Genomic DNA, 18802 nt, shown 5'->3' with positions numbered 1-18802 from the left:
ACTCTGTTTTGTAGTCATTATATAGCTATTAGTAACTGACACTTGAATCTGCATATTTTCACTGACACTCCTCATCCTGCCTTCCTTTAGTGCAGGGAAGGGACTCCCGCTCACATCAGTTGCAGGCAGCATGGACAGTAGTCAGGAGTAATGAAAGTTGTAGTCCAGCAACAGTTGGAGGGCCACAAGTCTCATCCTGTAAGCTCTGTCCTAATCATTGTACAATGATTAAGAATGTATTAAATCAGGGGTAGGCAACCTGTGGGCCAGATGTGGCCCAATCACCTTCTAAATGCGGCCCGTGGACGGTCCAGGAATCAGCGTGTAGAATGTGTCCTTTTATTTAAAATGCATCTCTCGGTTATTTGTGGGGCCCACTGGGTGTTTTTACATGAGTTGAATGTGTGCTTTTATTTAAAATGCATCTCCGGGATATTTGTGGGGCATAGGAATTCGTTCATTTCCCCCCCCAAAAAATATAGTCCGGCCCACCACGTGGTCTGAGAGACAGTTGACTGGCCCACAGCTGAAAAAGGTTGCTGACCCCTGTATTAAGTGCATAATAGAACTTATTGTGAATAGTTACCCTTGAATACTGGTGTCAGCTTTGCAGATAGGTCTGAAGGGGGTACCTGCCAGAGTGGCTGGGATGGGTATGTATGTATATATATATATGTATGTATGTAAGTATATATGTACATATAAATAAATTATTATTATTATTATTTATTCATGAGCCTTTGTCTCCCAATACTATGAGGGAAAGAGAAATTCCCATGCTCAAGCCTTCATGATACAGTTGTACAATGTCATAGAAATTGAGTGTTGAATTATTTCTCTTCTGTCACCTTAACTAGCCAGTAGATACTGTAGATTCCGGCGTATTAGGCAACTGAGCGTATAAGACGACCCCCCCCCCCAAATTGGCAGTCTTATACGCTTCGCTGGGCAGTAACAGTGGGTGGTGGGCTCTGTGCCGGGAGGAAGCTGCCCAGTGATGCTAAGCCGGAGTGCGCCGCCCACTGCTGCTGCTGCGGCAGCTTTGGCAGGTTCCAAAGCAGCGGTGGGCTCAGACGAAGCCATACCTGGGGTATAAGACGACCCTCGACTTTTTAACCTCTTTTCCGGGGTTAAAAAGTCATCTCATATGCAGGAATCTACGGTAATTAATGTGTTCTTTTTATGCTGGAGTTTTAACTGTCCATCAGATTTGGGTCTGTCAGATTTTATTGTTATTTATTTATTTATTTATTTAGCCACTCTGGGAGGTATGGCTGAAGAGTGGGTAATATATGTTTTGAAATCGTATATAAATATATTAAAATAGAATTAGAGTGGGAGAGCCATGTAGCTATATCCCTGCATCAGTGGAGACTTGTGCAGTAGCCTGGAGGCAATTTTTAATTGCTAGGTAAGTTGCTAATTATAAACTTGAGTTATGTAAATGTTAATTATGGAGCACTGTAAACACATTTCTTGTTTATAAGATTCTAAGCAGGGATCAAAATTAATGATGTAGCAATATATTTAAAATTACCTTTACCTTAAGTATTGAAATTAGTTCCAAGTTGAAATGGAAGGGCAAGGGAAATGATTTTGGTAATATTTTCATGAACCCCTCGACGAGCTGTTCCTTGGGTGACTTTTTTGGGATGAAGTGAGGGGTAAAAGGGTATAAAAACATGTTTGTTGTGAGAGGGAAGTATTTCTTCAGTCTATCAAGATAGGAAGCAAACTTTTTGCTTGAAATGTAGATTGCCTTGGGAGCTGGGAAGTTCTTTGCCCCTTTTCATGGACATCCAAACTGAAGTCAAAATACTGCTTCATTTGCTCTCAGTAACATATCCTATCACCTTTGGCTTTATCACATTCAGCACTTGATTCCTATTTTTTGGTGAATAAGAGTTATTTTTCCCCCAAATGATGTAGCAGCAGTGTAATATCTCTACAACATAATAATAATAAAAGGAAGAAGGTCTGGAGAAGATTTTGCATCTTTCAAAGGTTATTGACATTAAAATCTGTTAGTATTTAGTGCAGCACTAATTGGAAAGAAGAGTCCTGTGTTAATACCCAAAAGAGTAGCTCACTCACTTGAGATATATATATCTCATATATATATGTGTGTGTGTGTGTGTGTGTGTGTGTGTATAGCATTTCCTTACATGTCAGATGTTACTCTGGAGGAGACCTTCCCCCAGCTTCAAAAGGGGCCTAACCCCCCCCCCCCCACCTCTTTGCATTCATGCTTGATATTTTGGTCACATATGCCAGGCTACTATTTTCTTGAACTTGTGGCGTGATTTTAGGAAGTTTCTTGTAACAAAAATAAAAATAAATACTAGCTCTTAAACCTCCTGTTGGCACATAGCCATCTTAAAAATTATACCAGGCTTTGTTTACAGTGATTTAAAGATTTTACCACTAGGTAAGCATTTAGTTTCTGCTCTTAAATCAGGAATATCCAACATGATGCACTCTAATGCTGTTGGTATACAGCAATGTTATTTAAAACACAGTTAACCCAGTTAGTTTTTGGCAATGGACAGATATGATGAGAGTTGTAGTCTAGCAACATTTGGAGGTACCATGTTGGCTATCACCGGCTTAAACGGTCATATATGAAGTATAATGAAAGTATGGGGTTTGATGTGGTTGACTTGCTTCTAGTATATTTGTGATCTTGAAAGTTGCTGTTCCTGTTTGGATGAGAAACAATATTGACACTTCCAATATTGGACTTTGTTACATGTGATATGAGTTTAAATATTTGCATATTCAGATTCCTTAAATTGAAATAAAAGTTTCCTGCATTTCTCTAAAGATCCTCAGCATCATGAATAAGTTAAGATCCTAGACTTACTTAGAACAGACTCTCTATATGGTCCTACTTTTGATTTTCTAATAAGCAGAGATTTGTTTAACCTTTTGTAAAAGTGAGAGTGAAAATGTTATCAAGAAATTCCGCACTAATACAGAAGTCTTTCTGCTGTGCACTGTGAGGCCTACTGCAGTCTTGTAACCCCTGAAGCAACACTGGATTCACCCTTTGCCATGAGAGGTCTGGTGTCTGATAAGGTAACAGTTGCTCTGCAGGTTTTCCCAGTGCCCTTTGCTGATGATGCCAGGGATCACCACATGCTAAATGGAGCCACTCATTTTATTAGCAAGCTAAAATTCTCTCCTAAGCAGCTCACCACAGGAACTCTGGTAACTTTCAAGCAATAAACGATTGATGAAGGAAGGTTGCTTCATCAGTGGAGGCGGGTGTTAGAACATGCACCAGAGCCAAGAAAATGAACAGCAAGGACTCTAATGGCGGTGGCCTGCAAAGTGGGTTTCTTGCCTGAAAGCACCATAGACCACACCAGCTGCACGTATAACCCTGTTGCTCTGTTGGAAGGGATGAAAAGAGGATAACAGGAGCAAATTTCCATACTTTCATACCTCATTGGAGAATAGAAGGAGAGCTTGAGCAGGAAATAGGAAGCATTGTAGCAAAGACAAAAGTAGAAAGAGTATCAGAGTAGAAGATGACAACCGGAGTTGCGAAGAAACTGCAAGAAAGACCGCCTATTAGGAGCAGGAGAATCAGAAGACAGCTTGAACAATAGAGCTAAGAAATAACTTTCAGTATTAATTCAACAGAACAGCTCTGAACATCTTGTTGGATAGCTACAGAAAGATATTCTTGGTTAGAAGGAAGACTCTTCAGTGCTTCAAGAACAAAGGTGACAGTCATAGCCTGCAGAAAAGGGAAGAGAAGTGTGGTGGTGGTTGTTGAAGACTCCCTACTGAGAGGTACAGAGTGGCTTCTGAATGTACCAGACCTGTTAACTTGTGACATAAGCTGCCTTCCCATTGTGTGAATTCAGGAAGTGATGGACAGGTTTGCCAGACTTACCAAAACTGCTGATTATTCCTTCTTGCACACCAAGTGAGATCAAACAGTACTGCCTAGAACAACTATGACTATCATATGTATGTATGAAGCTCTGCAGATGAAAGTGAATGATTTTGGAGCTTAAGTAGTGGTCATGCCATTTCTACTTATAAAATGTGGAGGGCTATGAAGAGAGAGAATAATACTTCAAGTTATTAGAGTTGGTGGGAGAAGTTCTGTTTCTGGGACTGGTGCAGGCTTCCTTAAGAAGGACTTCTGGAAGGAGATGGGCTGCAAATTACTAGGACTGGAAAAAAGTGTCTGGCAAAAGAAAAAATATGAACCTGATCAAGAGCTTTGAACTAAATTCTGTAGCAGTTGGAAATAGGTAAGTTCAAAAGGTAAGCACTGAAGATAGGGATCTGTGTGCTGTAGGAGAACAGGGGGAATTGTGTGGCTGACTAGCAAACTCTAAAATCTCAGGAGAGAGATTGGAGCAGAATTTTCAAGGCTTTCAGTGACTATACACTAATATGCAGCATATTGAAAATAAATGAGTTTGAACTCCAAATATAGGAAGATAAATACAATTTCCTGGGTATAACAGACTTGGTGGGGAAACTCATGTGATTTGAATGTAATAATTGAAGGTTACAAATTGTTCGAAAAAGAATAGGTGCAACAGAAAGAGACTAGCATTATATGTCAAAGATGCTCATATCTGCACAGAATTCATGAGAGTGAACATGGTAGCCTTGTGGATATACCATCTGGATCAAAATAAATGGAGGGGGAAAAATAAAATTGTGGTTGGAGTTTTCCATGGACAGTCAAACAAACGTGGTGATGTAAATTATCCTTTCCTGAAACAATTTACAGGTGTTTGATGGAAGCAGATTTAGTAGTATATTTCAACTGATATCTTCTGACTGATACCATGGAAGATACTAGAACAGAGAAGAAGGGAATCAGTTTGAAAGTGGTTAGTAAAACCCAGCATTTGTCAAGAATAAATCTTGTTAGACTAATTTTATCACTCTTTAAAATCAGGTTAATGGATGGTGGGAATGCTGTGGGTGTAATCTATCTTGAGTTCAGCAAAGTGTCTGACAGAGTACCCCTTGATAATTTTGTTAAATGTGGCTTAAATTTGGGCTAGGTAATAGTATTGTCGGAAGGATTCACAGCTGGTTGGAAAACCATACTTAGTGCTCATCAGTGGCTCCGTATCAAAATGGAGGGAGGTTTTCAGGGGGGTTCTTCTGTAGGGCTTTGTCCTACCCACTTTCAACATTTTTCATCAGTCAATGACTTAGATGAAGGGGTAGAAATAATTCTTACAATATTTGTGGATGACACAGCTGCTAATTAGATAAAAAGTATGATTGTATATATTATTTATGAAATCGAATAAAAATGTACAAGGAATTAAAATGTGATATAGGACAATCATTACTGTTTTCCCATCAAGAATGCAGCTTTCTAATCTTTTAAGAAGAAGCTAAACATAGCTTAAAATGTGTGTCATTGCAAAAGCCAATTCTAACTAAATAGGTCAGAAAACTGTATAGATTTCAAGTTACATTCTTCAGTTCTTCTTTAGCAAGTGAATACTCTTCAATTATCACTCCAGTTTGCAAGGTGGTTTCTTTATCTTTATAGTCCGGTTATTGAATGACCTTACCACTTACTACATTGATGAGTATAGGGTTCAACTGAAGAAAAAGTTTACCAATGCTGATACATGGCTGTTTTTAACATACTAAATTAGCATTTCATAAATATAATTTTGGGAATCATTTATTGAAAATGAGTATAAATAATTGGCTTCCCCTTAGCTAGAATATTTCATCATAGGCTTTGAGTAGTAGCTTTACGATAAATAAATTTATATTTCTTTTACAAATCACTGTAACCCTGAAGTCCAGAGTTTGGCTTTCTGTATCTCCCAGGTATTTGAATTGGTAGAGGAAAATCAAGTAAACTGAGTTGTACATAGTATACTGTCCAGTAAGGTCAGCCTCTTGCAATATACAGAAGCCACCCATGGCAGCAAAGTTTTCAGACAGGCTGTGCTGAACTAGATTACTTTATGAGTGAAAAGGAAGCAGGACTGTGGAAGAATTAAATCATGCCCATATCTGCTTCCATCAATGTGCAACAACTTTGGTTATTTATGACTATATGCATTTCAAATGTTGCATTGGCAGGCAAAACAAACAAACAAATTTTTTTTGAGTGAACAGGACCTTTTGCAGGCACAGTATCTCTTTTTGAGTTGGGCTTCTGTTCCTCCTGCATGTGCTCTTGTACAAGCTGTAGCAGTTTATGGATCAGCAACTTGGTCTTGTGTGTCTGTCTTTCTCCTTGGGTTTCAGCTCTTATCTGAGTTGCAGTTTCTCAGTATTTAGCTTTGCCAAGTTGAAGCCTATATTTCTCAGTTCAGGTTTGCTCATTTTTAGTTGTTGTGCCTGCATTCTTCCTAATCTTTGGTAGATTTCAACAAGTAGGATGTCCTGTTTACTCACTGTTGATGAGAATTTAGTAATCTTGCTGCGACCATCAGGGTAGCAATGGAGGAATTTCCAGTTAAGCACTCCAGCACAATTAACCTCCTTATATGTGATTATTGAGTTTTCCCTGCCTTGGGTAACTCTCCTGAGAGACCACTCCCTTCATCCCAACTATGGACTTTTGTAACTAAAACAAATACGGCTCAATAAAGTTTTCTACGTCTGCTTTGGTTTTTAAAGCAGTGTGTAGTAATTAGGTATGCCCAAATAGCAAAGATAAAACAATAAAACTGGTTGAACTTTTATTCTTAAAATATAGGTTGACTGAGTGCATGCTTATACCAAAACAGCAAGCATAAAATTCTAGCAAGCTCATGAGCAGAGGTGGAAAAGAAAGCTGATAAATGCTCATTCGTCCTTACTCCCAGAAGTGCAAGCTGGATTTAGAAGAGGCAGAGGAACTAGAGACCAAATTGCAAACATGCGCTGGATTTAAGAAATATCAACAACCTCAGATATGCAGATGACACAACCTTGATGGCAGAAAGTGAGGAGGAATTAAAGAACCTTTTATTGAGGGTGAAAGAGGAGAGCGCAAAATATGGTCTGAAGCTCAACATCAAAAAAACGAAGATCATGGCCACTGGTCCCATCACCCCCTGGCAAATAGAAGGAGATGAAATGGAGGCAGTAAGAGATTTTACTTTCTTGGGCTCCCTGATCACTGCAGATGGTGACAGCAGTCACGAAATTAAAAGACTCCTGCTTCTTGGGAGAAAAGCAATGACAAACCTAAACAGCATCTTAAAAAGTAGAGACATCACCTTGCCAACAGAGGTCCGTATAGTAAAAGCTATGGTTTTCCCAGTAGTGATGTATGGAAGTGAGAGCTGGACCATAAAGAAGGCTGATCGCCGAAGAATTGATGCTTTTGAATTCTGGTGCTGGAGGATACTCTTGAGAGTCCCATGGACTGCAAGAAGATCAAACGTATCCATTCTGAAGGAAATCAGCCCTGAGTGCTCACTGGAAGGACAGATCGTGAAGCTGAGGCTCCAATACTTTGGCCACCTCATGAGAAGAGAAGACTCCCTCGAAAAGACCCTGATGTTGGGAAAGTTGGAGGGCACAAGGAGAAGGGGACGACAGAGGACGAGATGGCTGGACAGTGTTCTCGAAGCTACCAGCATGAGTTTGATCAAACTGCGGGAGGCAGTGGAAGACAGGAGTGCCTGGCGTGCTCTGGTCCATGGGGTCACGTAGAGTCGGACATGACTAAACGACTAAACAACAACAAAAAAGGCTGCAGTGGAAGTTACTGCTATTTTAGTGATTGGTTCTGTTTACAACTCTCTCTTTTTCTATTTTATTAACTGACAACCATTCTATGTTTACAGTTAAACTAGTTACATGGAATCAAATTCAGTGCCCAATGCAAGTCCTGCTTAGATTGGCTCTGCTTAGGCGCTCCCAAGTGTTCTTCCAATTGTTTCTTTGCAACAGGGCTTGCATCTGGCCCTGTTTAAATTCAACATGGTATACAAAGCCTGCTGCTTTCAAGCGGCCTAAAAATCCCCCGACACCTTATGACGTAAGGCGATTGACAGAGCCACCCACCTGTTAGAAGACAAGTGGCCACTTTTTGATCTGGCCTGCCTGTTAAAAAGTGGTTCCCCACTCTTGCTCTTAGGAGAAAGAAAAGGCTAATTGTATAAGCAGCAACCTTTTTGAGTGGCATTCACAATATGAATATGCCCCTCCTTGCATTTGTGTTGGGCTAACTTGGGGTAGGAAGAGGTGAGAGAGAAACTGCAGCTTAGTGTAGATCACTAGGACAGCGGTCCTATGCACACTTGCCTTATGAGTAAAAAAATTATATGATTGTGCTGTAACTATTGTCACAAGTACTTTCCTTCAAAGGAAGTATTTTTTGCAATTCATCATTTCTATGTATGTGTCGATCAAATGCTTATCTAATGCAGTCACTGGTAGGTAGAGTTGGAGATATACTGCCTGTGATCCAGAAGGTAGCACATAGCTATCATGGCTAGTAGCTACTAACAGCCTTATCTTCCATGAATTTATCTAATCCCCCTTTGAGTGCTTCAGGTAATTAATTGTAATGAGTGATCAAATTTAAAACCTGATAATAGCCGTGCTGCTAGATTTTGTAGGACAGTATTATTGCATTCTTCGCTTCGATTTTAATACATTATTTCTATAAATGTAGGAAATAAGAGAACATTTACATTGTTAACTATTCTCTACATTATGATAACCATTCTCTGTTTCACCGGTGCATTCTTCGTTGTTTCTAATCTAATTGCCTTTTTCTCAATTGCCAGTTCTACCCCCCTCCACAAGTAATTGATTTCACCTTCTAGTAGCTATTAATATCTGCTTTTTTCTTTTTTCTCTGTGCTAATTGTGATCACATCCCTTGCTCACAACATAAATCAACCATCTCATGTTGAGTAGCACATTACGAGAGCAGCCTGAATTTTGAATAGTATTTTTAGTATCATTTAAGGATTCTTAAATTTTTGGCATACTGTTCTATCTAACAGAAAACAAAAGATGGAATTATGCATTATGTCTGTTTGGAAAGAAATAGGGTCTTCACAGTGGTTGTCCATGTGGCTTGACTACTTAGGATGAATTAACACATTTTTTCTGAAACATCTGAGAGCTAAAGCACTTTGTTTTCAAACCTCAATTAAAATTGAACGTAGATATCACACTCAAAGCCCAGGCAAGTTTCTTGCTTTAATGAGAATTATCTGCCCTCATAACTCCTTTTTGTGTGGTTCCTGACTGGAAAAAGGCCAAGCCACACCAGTAACATATAAAGACCCCATGAGCTACTTTCAAGGATAGGTTATTATCTGTGATTGCACTGGGATGATGCAGATCCCACCATAACTGTGATGGAGCAGGACTACTTACCCCACGGAGCAGTGAAGGTTAATTCAAAGAAAACCAAGACTAGAGCAGTCAGCCATGCAGAGATACAGTGAGGAGGCTCCTTTCTTGCTGAATTATTGCCTTTTGGGCTCACCAGTGCTTTTATTTATTTTTTTAAGGTGTACTACCAGTTATCCCATGTCACATTAGCATTTTCTAGCACATAGTTTAGGATAACCTGAAATGGTTATCAGTTATTGTACAGTTATCATTGCTGCTCAGTGCTTCAGGCAATTCATTATGTAATGGTTGCAGGAAAAATCCATGGTAAGTTGATTTGCCAAATATTGCAGGGCTTTGTGAGGAAGCACATTAGCAGCTGCATTTTACTTCAGTTAATCTTTTTAAAATGTTGGTTGAAAGAAAAAAAATACTCATTTCACATACTGATTTGGAAACTGTATGCATGCACAAATTGTATTTTTCTTGATGAGTTTATAATAAATAGGGTAGCTTTCAGATATGAAATGAATTATAAAAAAATGTCTTTCAGCCAATGGTAACGACAACAAGAAATTCAAAGGTGAAGATAAAATGGATGGGGCTCCTTCTCGTGTTCTTCATATCAGGAAATTACCAGGGGAAGTGACAGAAACAGAAGTTATTGCTTTAGGCTTACCTTTTGGTAAGGTAACCAACATTCTCATGCTGAAAGGAAAGAACCAGGTACTTTCTAATTTTGTTTTACTATTTTAGTATAGAAAACATCTACCCACCAATCAGTCTAAATACTCTGTCTGCCTTAAGTTGAGGCTATATCCCAGCAACGGAGCCTACTCTACTAGCCAGGCTTGGGGAAATATTTCAAGTTAATAAGTGCAGAATTCAGTGTTCATGGACACACACACACACACACACACACACACGTCATCTACAAGAGTGAGGTAAAAGGTCAGATTTTAAGCATCAGTACCCATTGGTTGGACATTTGCTTTTATTCACTTGATCCTATCTTCTGCTGTTGTGTTGCAGTACATAGGTTTGGGTCCTAAGCACAATTCAGTTAAAGGTAACTACATCTAGCTCATGCTGATTTCAGTGGGAGAAAATTATGCACATTCTAATCTCCCCTTGAAATTGGATTATGGTGGTAGATTTCAAATTGGTGGACTCAAATGTGTCTCCTCCCCCTGCCCCCAAGTTTCATTTTTCAAGCTGTGCACAGGCCCATTCTGGCCTACCAAGAAAGGGCTTGTTTTTGTATGACCATGCCCCTCACTACCAGTTTTACCTTTCCCAAGCCTTCTCTTGTTAGAGTGGGGGACTACCAATACAGTGGTCTTCTGGCACTGGGAGCTACTTTTCCCATGTTTTGTGGCATCAATAGATGTTTCTGCAGTTATAGTAATGAACAGGCCTTAAGTTTAAGTTCTCTGCTACTGTCACCACCTTATGAGCATCAATTCAGAGAGGGACAACAGCAGTGGCCTGTGCTGTGGCTCAATCATTTCCCTATTTGATTGAGCCCAATCCATATTGAGCTCAATGAAACTCATCATGAAGAGCCTAACTGATGCTACACTCCCCGATGTGAGAGCTGCCTGTTTGCTGAGAATTCTGAAGACTCAGAGTTCTGATGGAGATATAAGCTAACACTCTTGAGAAGTCTTTTTTTTCTGTTTCATATCCCTGTAACTCATTCATTTTCTCTGCTCCTGCCAACTTTAAAGGAAGGCAATCATTAAGGGGCAGATAAGTACCGTATTTTTCGCTCTATAAGACGCACCAGACCACTAGACGCACCTAGTTTTTGGAGGAGGAAAACAAGGAAAAAAATATTCTGAATTTCAGAAGCCAGAGCAGCAAGAGGAATCACTGCGCAGTGAAAGCAGCAATCCCTCTTGCTGTTCTGGCTTCTGTGATAGCTGCGCAGCCTGCATTCGCTCCATAAGATACACACACATTTCCCCTTACTTTTTAGGAGGGAAAAAGTGAGTCTTATAGAGCAAAAAATACGGTAAATACCAGTTCTTCCTTGCCCTGCCTCCATTTTCTTGTACCTAAATAGTAGGAGGGAAAGCAGCACTTCAAATTCTCAGCAATCAGAGCCAAGCTGCCCTTTTGCTTAGCATATCAGGTTCTTAAATATGGCTTGATGGTTGCTTTTCTTCCTAATACTGGTTAATGCAGTGTCTCTTCAGTTATCATCCTATACTTCTGTTTTTTGGTTTTTTTAGAAAAGTGTGTCTTTCAATGTGTTTTGTGAAAAATTATGTTTTGGTGTCTGAAAACTAATCTTATCTAAAAATATTTCATTTGAAGAAACCTATTTTTTTTCAGACTATATATTCTGATACCACTTTACCAAATCTGATATAAAAAGATTATAGTTCTGCTATGATAATAAGAAGATGAAAACCTTTGAGGAGCTTCTCCTGCCTCGTTAACACAGCCTAATTCTAAACATTCAGAAATAAGTCTCACTTAGGCTGTAATCCAACCCTGCAAGATTCTGCCTATGGAGTGGCACCAGTGTCGCAATGCCAGTGTGGAGCTCCCTGTTCTGCCTGCCAAACATGTGGGTGGAAGTGCAGGAAGTGGGAGGGACTGAACCAGCTCAAGACTGCTATACCCAAGCTGGCCCCACTGCCATCCCTTGACACCATCAACCTTGATCTAGCCTTGAGTGCTGGTGTGGTGGCTTTCCTATTCACTCCCACCTTCCACCCTGGCCAGCGTGACTAAGGGGCTGTGGATGTGGCGGTGGCTGTCATGCCTTGCAACTGGGCTTTAGATTGTCATGTTACACTCATAGAGTTTACTCCTTCTAGAAGGGACTGCTATTTGTTCAAAGGGCTAAACTTGCAGAATGAGGATGAGACAACTATCCATCTTGTTTTGCTACTTAATCGAAAATTACATACGTGAGTTTGCAGGAAACAATAGACTCTGGAACTATGAGATGTGATGTATCTTGTTGAGCAAGATTATTGAGGATGTTCTTGAGCAAGAAGCCCGAGGAATGCTTTCTGCTGGATAGTGTTTTTACATAGAGGATGCAATGAAAGCAGACTCATTTTAGGCAAATAGAATAGTCCTTCATATTCTTTCCCCAAATTATACCCAATATTAGTACATGATCCAAAGGAATCACCATAATAGCTTCTGCAAAGGCCACTAAAATCTCTCTCTCAAAATTTGTGCAGATTAGCTAAGGAAGGCGATTCTTTTCCCTTCCCGACTCACCAAATGTTTGAACTGATGGCCAGATTTAAACCTCTCCATCCAGCCCAGCACTGTATCTTCTTTTCTTTTTTTGCAGTCAAAATCAGCATGGTCTTGGGATGCCCAAAAACTGTTTTGGGGGGCCTGGATCAGGTCCCCAGACCAGGAGTCAGCCCCTCCCTGCTATAAGCCATTTCTGACAGGCACATTATAAACTCTTGACTTCTTGGTCAGGAGTTCCAACAGCCAAGTCAGGAGATCATGCAGGCCTTTAATAACCTGTGGTAAAGGGATATTAATCCAGATCCATTCTCCTACAGCATTGGATGCTGTCTGTTGAAAATATCCTTTGCCCAATTCCTTCCAGTAAACAGACACAGTTTACTGGAGGTTTTTATATGAAGGATTTTAAATAGTCATCTACCAATTTGAAACCTGTGGAAAAATGAATACTTTCTATTGGGTCGGGGGAAGGTAATTGGCCGCCATGTCTTTCAACATATTGCTGGATCCTGCATATTTCTCGCAGAAATTGGGATCGTGGAGCAGTGTTCCCTTTCATTTAGGATCAAGTTCGGCAAACTTCAAATAGCCACAGTGATCTGCTGATGGGTGTGACAAGTCACTTGCTTTTTAAGGTTATGGAGCTTGGAGCGCTGCTGCTTGTTCAGACCGCTTCATCCAGGCTGCTACTGGTCCTCCTGTCATCTGTGTTTTGGAGAGGAGAACCCACATAAAAGTGCTTTTATTTCTGAAAATTGCTCTTGGGATTCCCCTCTGCCATTTTTTTTTAACTGTTTGCCATGTTTTGGTTGTCAACAACCCATGGATAAGAGCAAGTCGACAACCTTAACTGTCAGATTGTAAATATCTCCAAGTTTGCTTCAAGTGGGTATGTCTGAAAAAATTGTACATGCTCATTTCCATAAACAGACATCAGAGCAGTGGCTGCTTTTGCCCTCAAGGGAACCTGTAGCATTTTGTGGACAGTTGGGGCACATTCTGACCTAGTCCTTGCTTAGTAAGATCTATAGATCTGCAATGTGTAATGGATTCTGAATGATTTTGGTAAGTGTTTTAAATGTCTCATCATGAAAGAGCTTGGCAAATTCAGAAACAGAAGATAGTTATGTATGCTGCAAATACTACAAAACAAGTTTTAATATTTTTATAGGCTTTTTTGGAATTGGCAACAGAAGAAGCTGCGATCACTATGGTCAATTATTACTCTGCTGTGACACCTCACCTTCGTAATCAGCCCATTTATATCCAGTATTCAAACCATAAAGAGTTAAAGACCGACAATACACTGAATCAGGTAACTTGTCCATTCTCAAGATTAGAGTTGTTAATGTTGTATTGATTCCCTGTGTGTGAACACCCCATCATCAGTCCCCCCCCCATTCTGATTAACGTAGGAGATTTGCATTTGGTATTATTTTATGGTAAAGGCAAATAGTGCAAATGCCTAATAGTGTTAAACAGTTAAATTCCCTAAATATTTTTTCCTCAAGTCATCTTAGACATTAATTTTGGCTCAAGAGCTCGAGTTCACCTATAAAAGGAACTTGTTTCCTTCTTATGTGGATAATGTGCAGTCTTATTTCCAGTATGTTTAAATAATCCATTTAAATTTCATAGCACTGGTAACCTCACCTTATTTGATCTACTCTTCCCATAATGCAGTCACTGCAAAATATATTCATATTCACTCCAGGAAATAACTGAGAATATAGTCATTTGATCTTAAATACGTTAAAACCTATTCTTTCAGATCAAGACTGTATTCTTACTGGAGCAGGGAAACTACTGCTCCTACAGGTGCTAACTTTAAAGATCTTTTTAAGCATTTGATGTTCCCATTTCCTATGAAAGATGTTAAAGCTGCACTGACCCACGCTATGTCAAATGGTAATATCTTCATGTTCGTTTCTTGTGGTTTTTCCCTTGATCATACTAACAGTGCTATAACAAGCAACACTTTTTAGGACTCTTTCTGTTCTAGTCTTCTCTTCGTTAAGCCTTGCCTAGAGACTGGGCATGTCTCATTTGAAATACAATTGTCCAATCAACTTTTTAGCCAGTTTTCCATAGGTGTTAAAAACTTGCTTGTTACCTGTGGTGGTAATCCTTAGAAAGTGTGTATTTTCTGGTAAGATCTGTTGGCAATAAGCCTTCATGAGCTGTTAGAGTTACAAAATAATTTTACGTAACAGGGGCAGGGCAAACTGTCTTCTTGATGGTTGCTGAATTCTGTTCTGATAACATCCGGTTGAATGACACTTTTAAGTGTGGCAGCCAGAGAATGTGCTGCAATTTGAAGAGCTTACTTATTCCATAATAGGAGGCCAACACAATTTTTAGAAGTGCTGCATCCTGCCCTGTACTCGTTGGACATTGCCTTTATGGGCTAGCACTGTGAACTAGTACAGATGTCATTGTTTATCCTAAAGTGTTACTGTGTCATCAGCTCTCCTTTCCTTGTACAGTGGACCCTCCAGATACGAAGTAAATTCGTTCTGGGGATCCATCCGCAACCCGAAAAATCTGTAGGCAGAGACGCCGCTTCTGCATACACGCGCGGCACGATTGAGCGCTTCTGTGCACGCACGAAGAAACCCGGAAGTTACGTATCCAGAGCGGTACATAACTAGAGGGTCCACTGTACTTTAACAAACTGCACTTTTTGGTATATTTTGGTTCCCTCCTCACATCGGATTCCCATTCATAGCCCTGTAGTCACCATTGTAGTAGCTGATATAACCCAATCATATTGAACTAAAGAAATGTTTGCATATTAGTAGACAGAAGAAGGAACTTCTATTATTGTTACTGTATCAAACTTGACTCTCAATCATATAAGATGTAAAGGGTGTCCGTGTAGATTGTAATGGGTTTTTAAAGATTGAGAAAGAGTGAATGGCAATGCTAAGTGAGAGTTCTGGAAGATTCCGTTCAGTCCAAAGCACATTTACTGGGAAGTAAGACTTACCTATTGATATCCAGCTATCTTGCTTTTAATGAAATGTGGCATAATGCCAAGCACAGTTTTTTCAGTACAATTTTATAATATTGCCGGAGGGGGGCGGGGATCTCCTATTGACTTCTTAAACATAAATCCATTTTGCTACCACAAAGGTTTTGTGTAAGTATTAGGAAAACAATATTCATAAAATAAAGTTTTTAAGACATAAACAAAAAGGTTATGTCCCATTGATTTCAGTGGTAACAAGACACCATTTTATTTACATTCTGCCCACTAGATCATAAAACATGTATATTTTATTGTTGGTGTTCTTATTGTTAAACCACTTTGGGGTGTTTTATGGGAAGTAAAATATGAAATAAGAGTGGCATTCCTTTCTGGCATATTTTATTTAAAATTATTTATACTGGTGTGTGTAAATATGCACGTGTGTTGTTTTAGCTGTGACAAATAATAATAATGAGAATATTTATATACATTTTTGTAGCATCGCTATAATGATACATTCAGGTAAAATGGATCTATGCTTTATTTAAGAAAAAAAACAAGTATTGACAAAAGTATGGACAATTTTTAAAATGGTGACCGCATTCTGATTATCATATTTCAGCTTAAGAAGAAAAAAACTGAGATACGAACAAGCCTTTTGGCATTTGCATGCAGCCCCTTCATGCGAGTGAACAAACCAGGAAATCTTTCATTAACTGTAGTTTCCCTTTTTGGCCAAACCATTAAACTTTGGTTAACAGTAGCAGAACAACTAGACAATGAAGGTTAGAGTGGATGGAGTGTTGGGATAGGTCCTGGTAAACCAGGAGTCAAATCCCCACTTGGTCATATGAAATCCACTGGGTGACTTTAGACAACTGACACACACACACTCTCTCTCAACCTAACCTACTTCACAGGGTTATAAAATGGAGAGAGAAGAGAAGCACATGTGCCGCATTGGGTTTCTTATTGGAAAAGTGGGATATAATCGTAATAATAAATTTTAGAATAAATGGTTTGAAGTTGGACTTCAGTCCTGGTTTTGCTGATGTTAACCATAGTTTCCTGATTTGTCTGAAAAGGGAAACTTTAGTTAATGTGAGATATCCCGGTTTGTCTGCTCCTGCTGTGAAGGGATGGACAGAAGTTTCATTCAGATCTTAACTTACTAATTTTGCTATTAACTACTTTTAGATTCATTATTTAAGAAAGTACTTTACACACCTTTCTGATTTTGTGTGTGCGCATGCTCCCTGTTTGAGGGAGTAAGCACTTAGAACCAGCATAGTTACCAGATGCAGAATGGATAGTTCTCTGGAATTTCTGGGCTGTATTCAAGATTCTCTATTCATTAGCTCTAGGGCTCTTTGAAGTTTTAGGGCTGCACTACAATAGAATCCAATGCAACAGTTGCACTAGCGGAAACTTGAGCAGTCTATTTCCCCAAAATTTACCAGCAGTATGCTTATGCATTCTCTTAAACAACTACGTTCCAATGACGCAAAACATTTTGCTACAGGAACAAGTACACTGCTAAGTGACTAACTTAGTGCTGCATTGGATACAACTCTTGGATAAACATTTGTCAGACCTTGCTTCAAAAGACTATAAAAAAACCCCTAAAGTCAACATCTGAGTGACTTTAAAAGTGACCCCCAAATCAGGATCAACCACGCAAGGCCCCATTACCTTGAGACACTGACTTTCCCACAGCTGCATAGGACTAAGATTCCAACAGATGCCCTCAATGTATTTAGAGGGGAGATACCTGGAACTCCACATGTGCATTTATGGATGCAGTCAGGTTGAGCATGCTGTGCATTACCATCTGCTTTGCCCCTTACATTCAATGTCAGGAGATTTTTAAAAATCACCTGTTCTTGACTGTTTCTCAGTCCGATCACCACAGGAGGTGACAATTGAGCTCCTAGTTCAGGGGTTGGCAAAGTTTTTGTGGCTTGGGCTGGTTCACGGTCCAGCAGACACCGCGGTGGGCTGGAGTGTGCATGCACACATGCGCAAACGCTATTTCTGGCACTCCTTCCAGTGCGGAGGAGGCGTGCGCAGCTTCCCATTGGTACATAGTACTTTGAAATAACGGTAACATTTTAAAGTAAATATCAAACAAAATGTTTCATACCTAACTTGCAAAAATCATATAATCTGATAATATAAACAGACTGTTATAAATATTGACTTTCAGTGTTAAAACTTCTGGTCTGTTCATCACATAGCCTAAACCTAGTTATTCTGGGCTAACAGGTGAATCTTTAAAACTAAAAGGGAGTTTAAAGAAATAAAAACGTATACCTTTAATATATAAGCTGCAAATGGCAAGGATCCTGTACAAGATCTTTACCTTGTGCAGATAAAGGCAGGATCGTACACTTAGAGATAATATATAAAAAGTAACAAGGCATCACAGTGGATTACACCTGCATGACTCAGTACATGGATTATGCTGTCCATCCAGTCATCATTAGGCTGACTGGACACATATTTGATGCATATGTAGATTTTCATTGCCATCCAGGGTCATTTATTGTTGCATAGAACTAGGTTTGCATGACTAGAGCTGAACTGGGAATAGAACTTTTAATCACCTTTAATAAGTGTTGTCAAAATACTTTGGGATGCCTCATGGGAGGTGATTCATAAAAGAAGAAAACAATAGTACCTAATATTTATTTATTGTGGGTAAAACCTCAGCGCCTAGAACTTGCCGATCGTCAGGTCGGCAGTTCGAATCCCCGCGGCGGGGTGCGCTCCTGCTGCTCGGTCCCAGCGCCTGCCAATCTAGCAGTTCGAAAGCACCCCTGGGTGCAAGTAGATAAATAGGGACCGCTTACCAGCGGGAAGGTAAACGGCGTTTCTGTGTGCTGCGCTGGCTCACCAAATGCAGCTTGTCATGCTGGCCATGTGACCCGGAAGTGTCTTCGGACAGCGCTGACCCCCGGCCTCTTAAGCGAGATGGGCGCGCAACCCCAGAGTCGGACACGACTGGCCCGTACGGGCAGGGGTACCTTTATCTTATACATACATACATACATACATACATACAAACTAATTGCACACTGATTAACTACAATAGTCTCTTAAGTGGTTTCTGAGGATCCAATACAAAAAGGAAAAAATCCATTAAAATTATAAAATCGGTTAAAATGCCTTCTGAAATAATAATATAATAGACTTCAGTAGGCACCACAGAGGTGGTCCAGGAGGAAACCATGGTCTGTGGGATCAAAAGCCCTGAGAGATTGAGAAGCAGAGTTGAACTCCCCCATTCACTCTTGGCAATAT

General features: G+C 39.8%; 1 protein-coding gene across 7 annotated transcripts in view; it reads left to right on the top strand.

Annotated features, from left to right (window-relative positions):
* PTBP2 (polypyrimidine tract binding protein 2) overlaps positions 1-18802 on the top strand; it is a 49008-nt gene that overhangs the window by 13681 nt on the left and 16525 nt on the right. For all 7 annotated transcript variants that reach the window (XM_083743455.1, XM_083743457.1, XM_083743456.1 and 4 more), the window contains 2 exons: positions 9854-10026; positions 13700-13843. In XM_083743455.1, coding sequence (XP_083599581.1) covers positions 9854-10026; positions 13700-13843 — 317 coding nt within the window. The remainder of the gene's footprint in view (positions 1-9853; positions 10027-13699; positions 13844-18802) is intronic.

Source organism: Podarcis gaigeae (genome assembly GCF_964106915.1).
Source record: "Podarcis gaigeae genome assembly, chromosome: 6".
Classification (NCBI taxonomy): Eukaryota; Metazoa; Chordata; class Lepidosauria; order Squamata; family Lacertidae; genus Podarcis; species Podarcis gaigeae.
The sequence above is the reverse complement of the archived record's forward strand: the minus strand, read 5'-3'. Positions and strand labels throughout refer to the sequence as shown.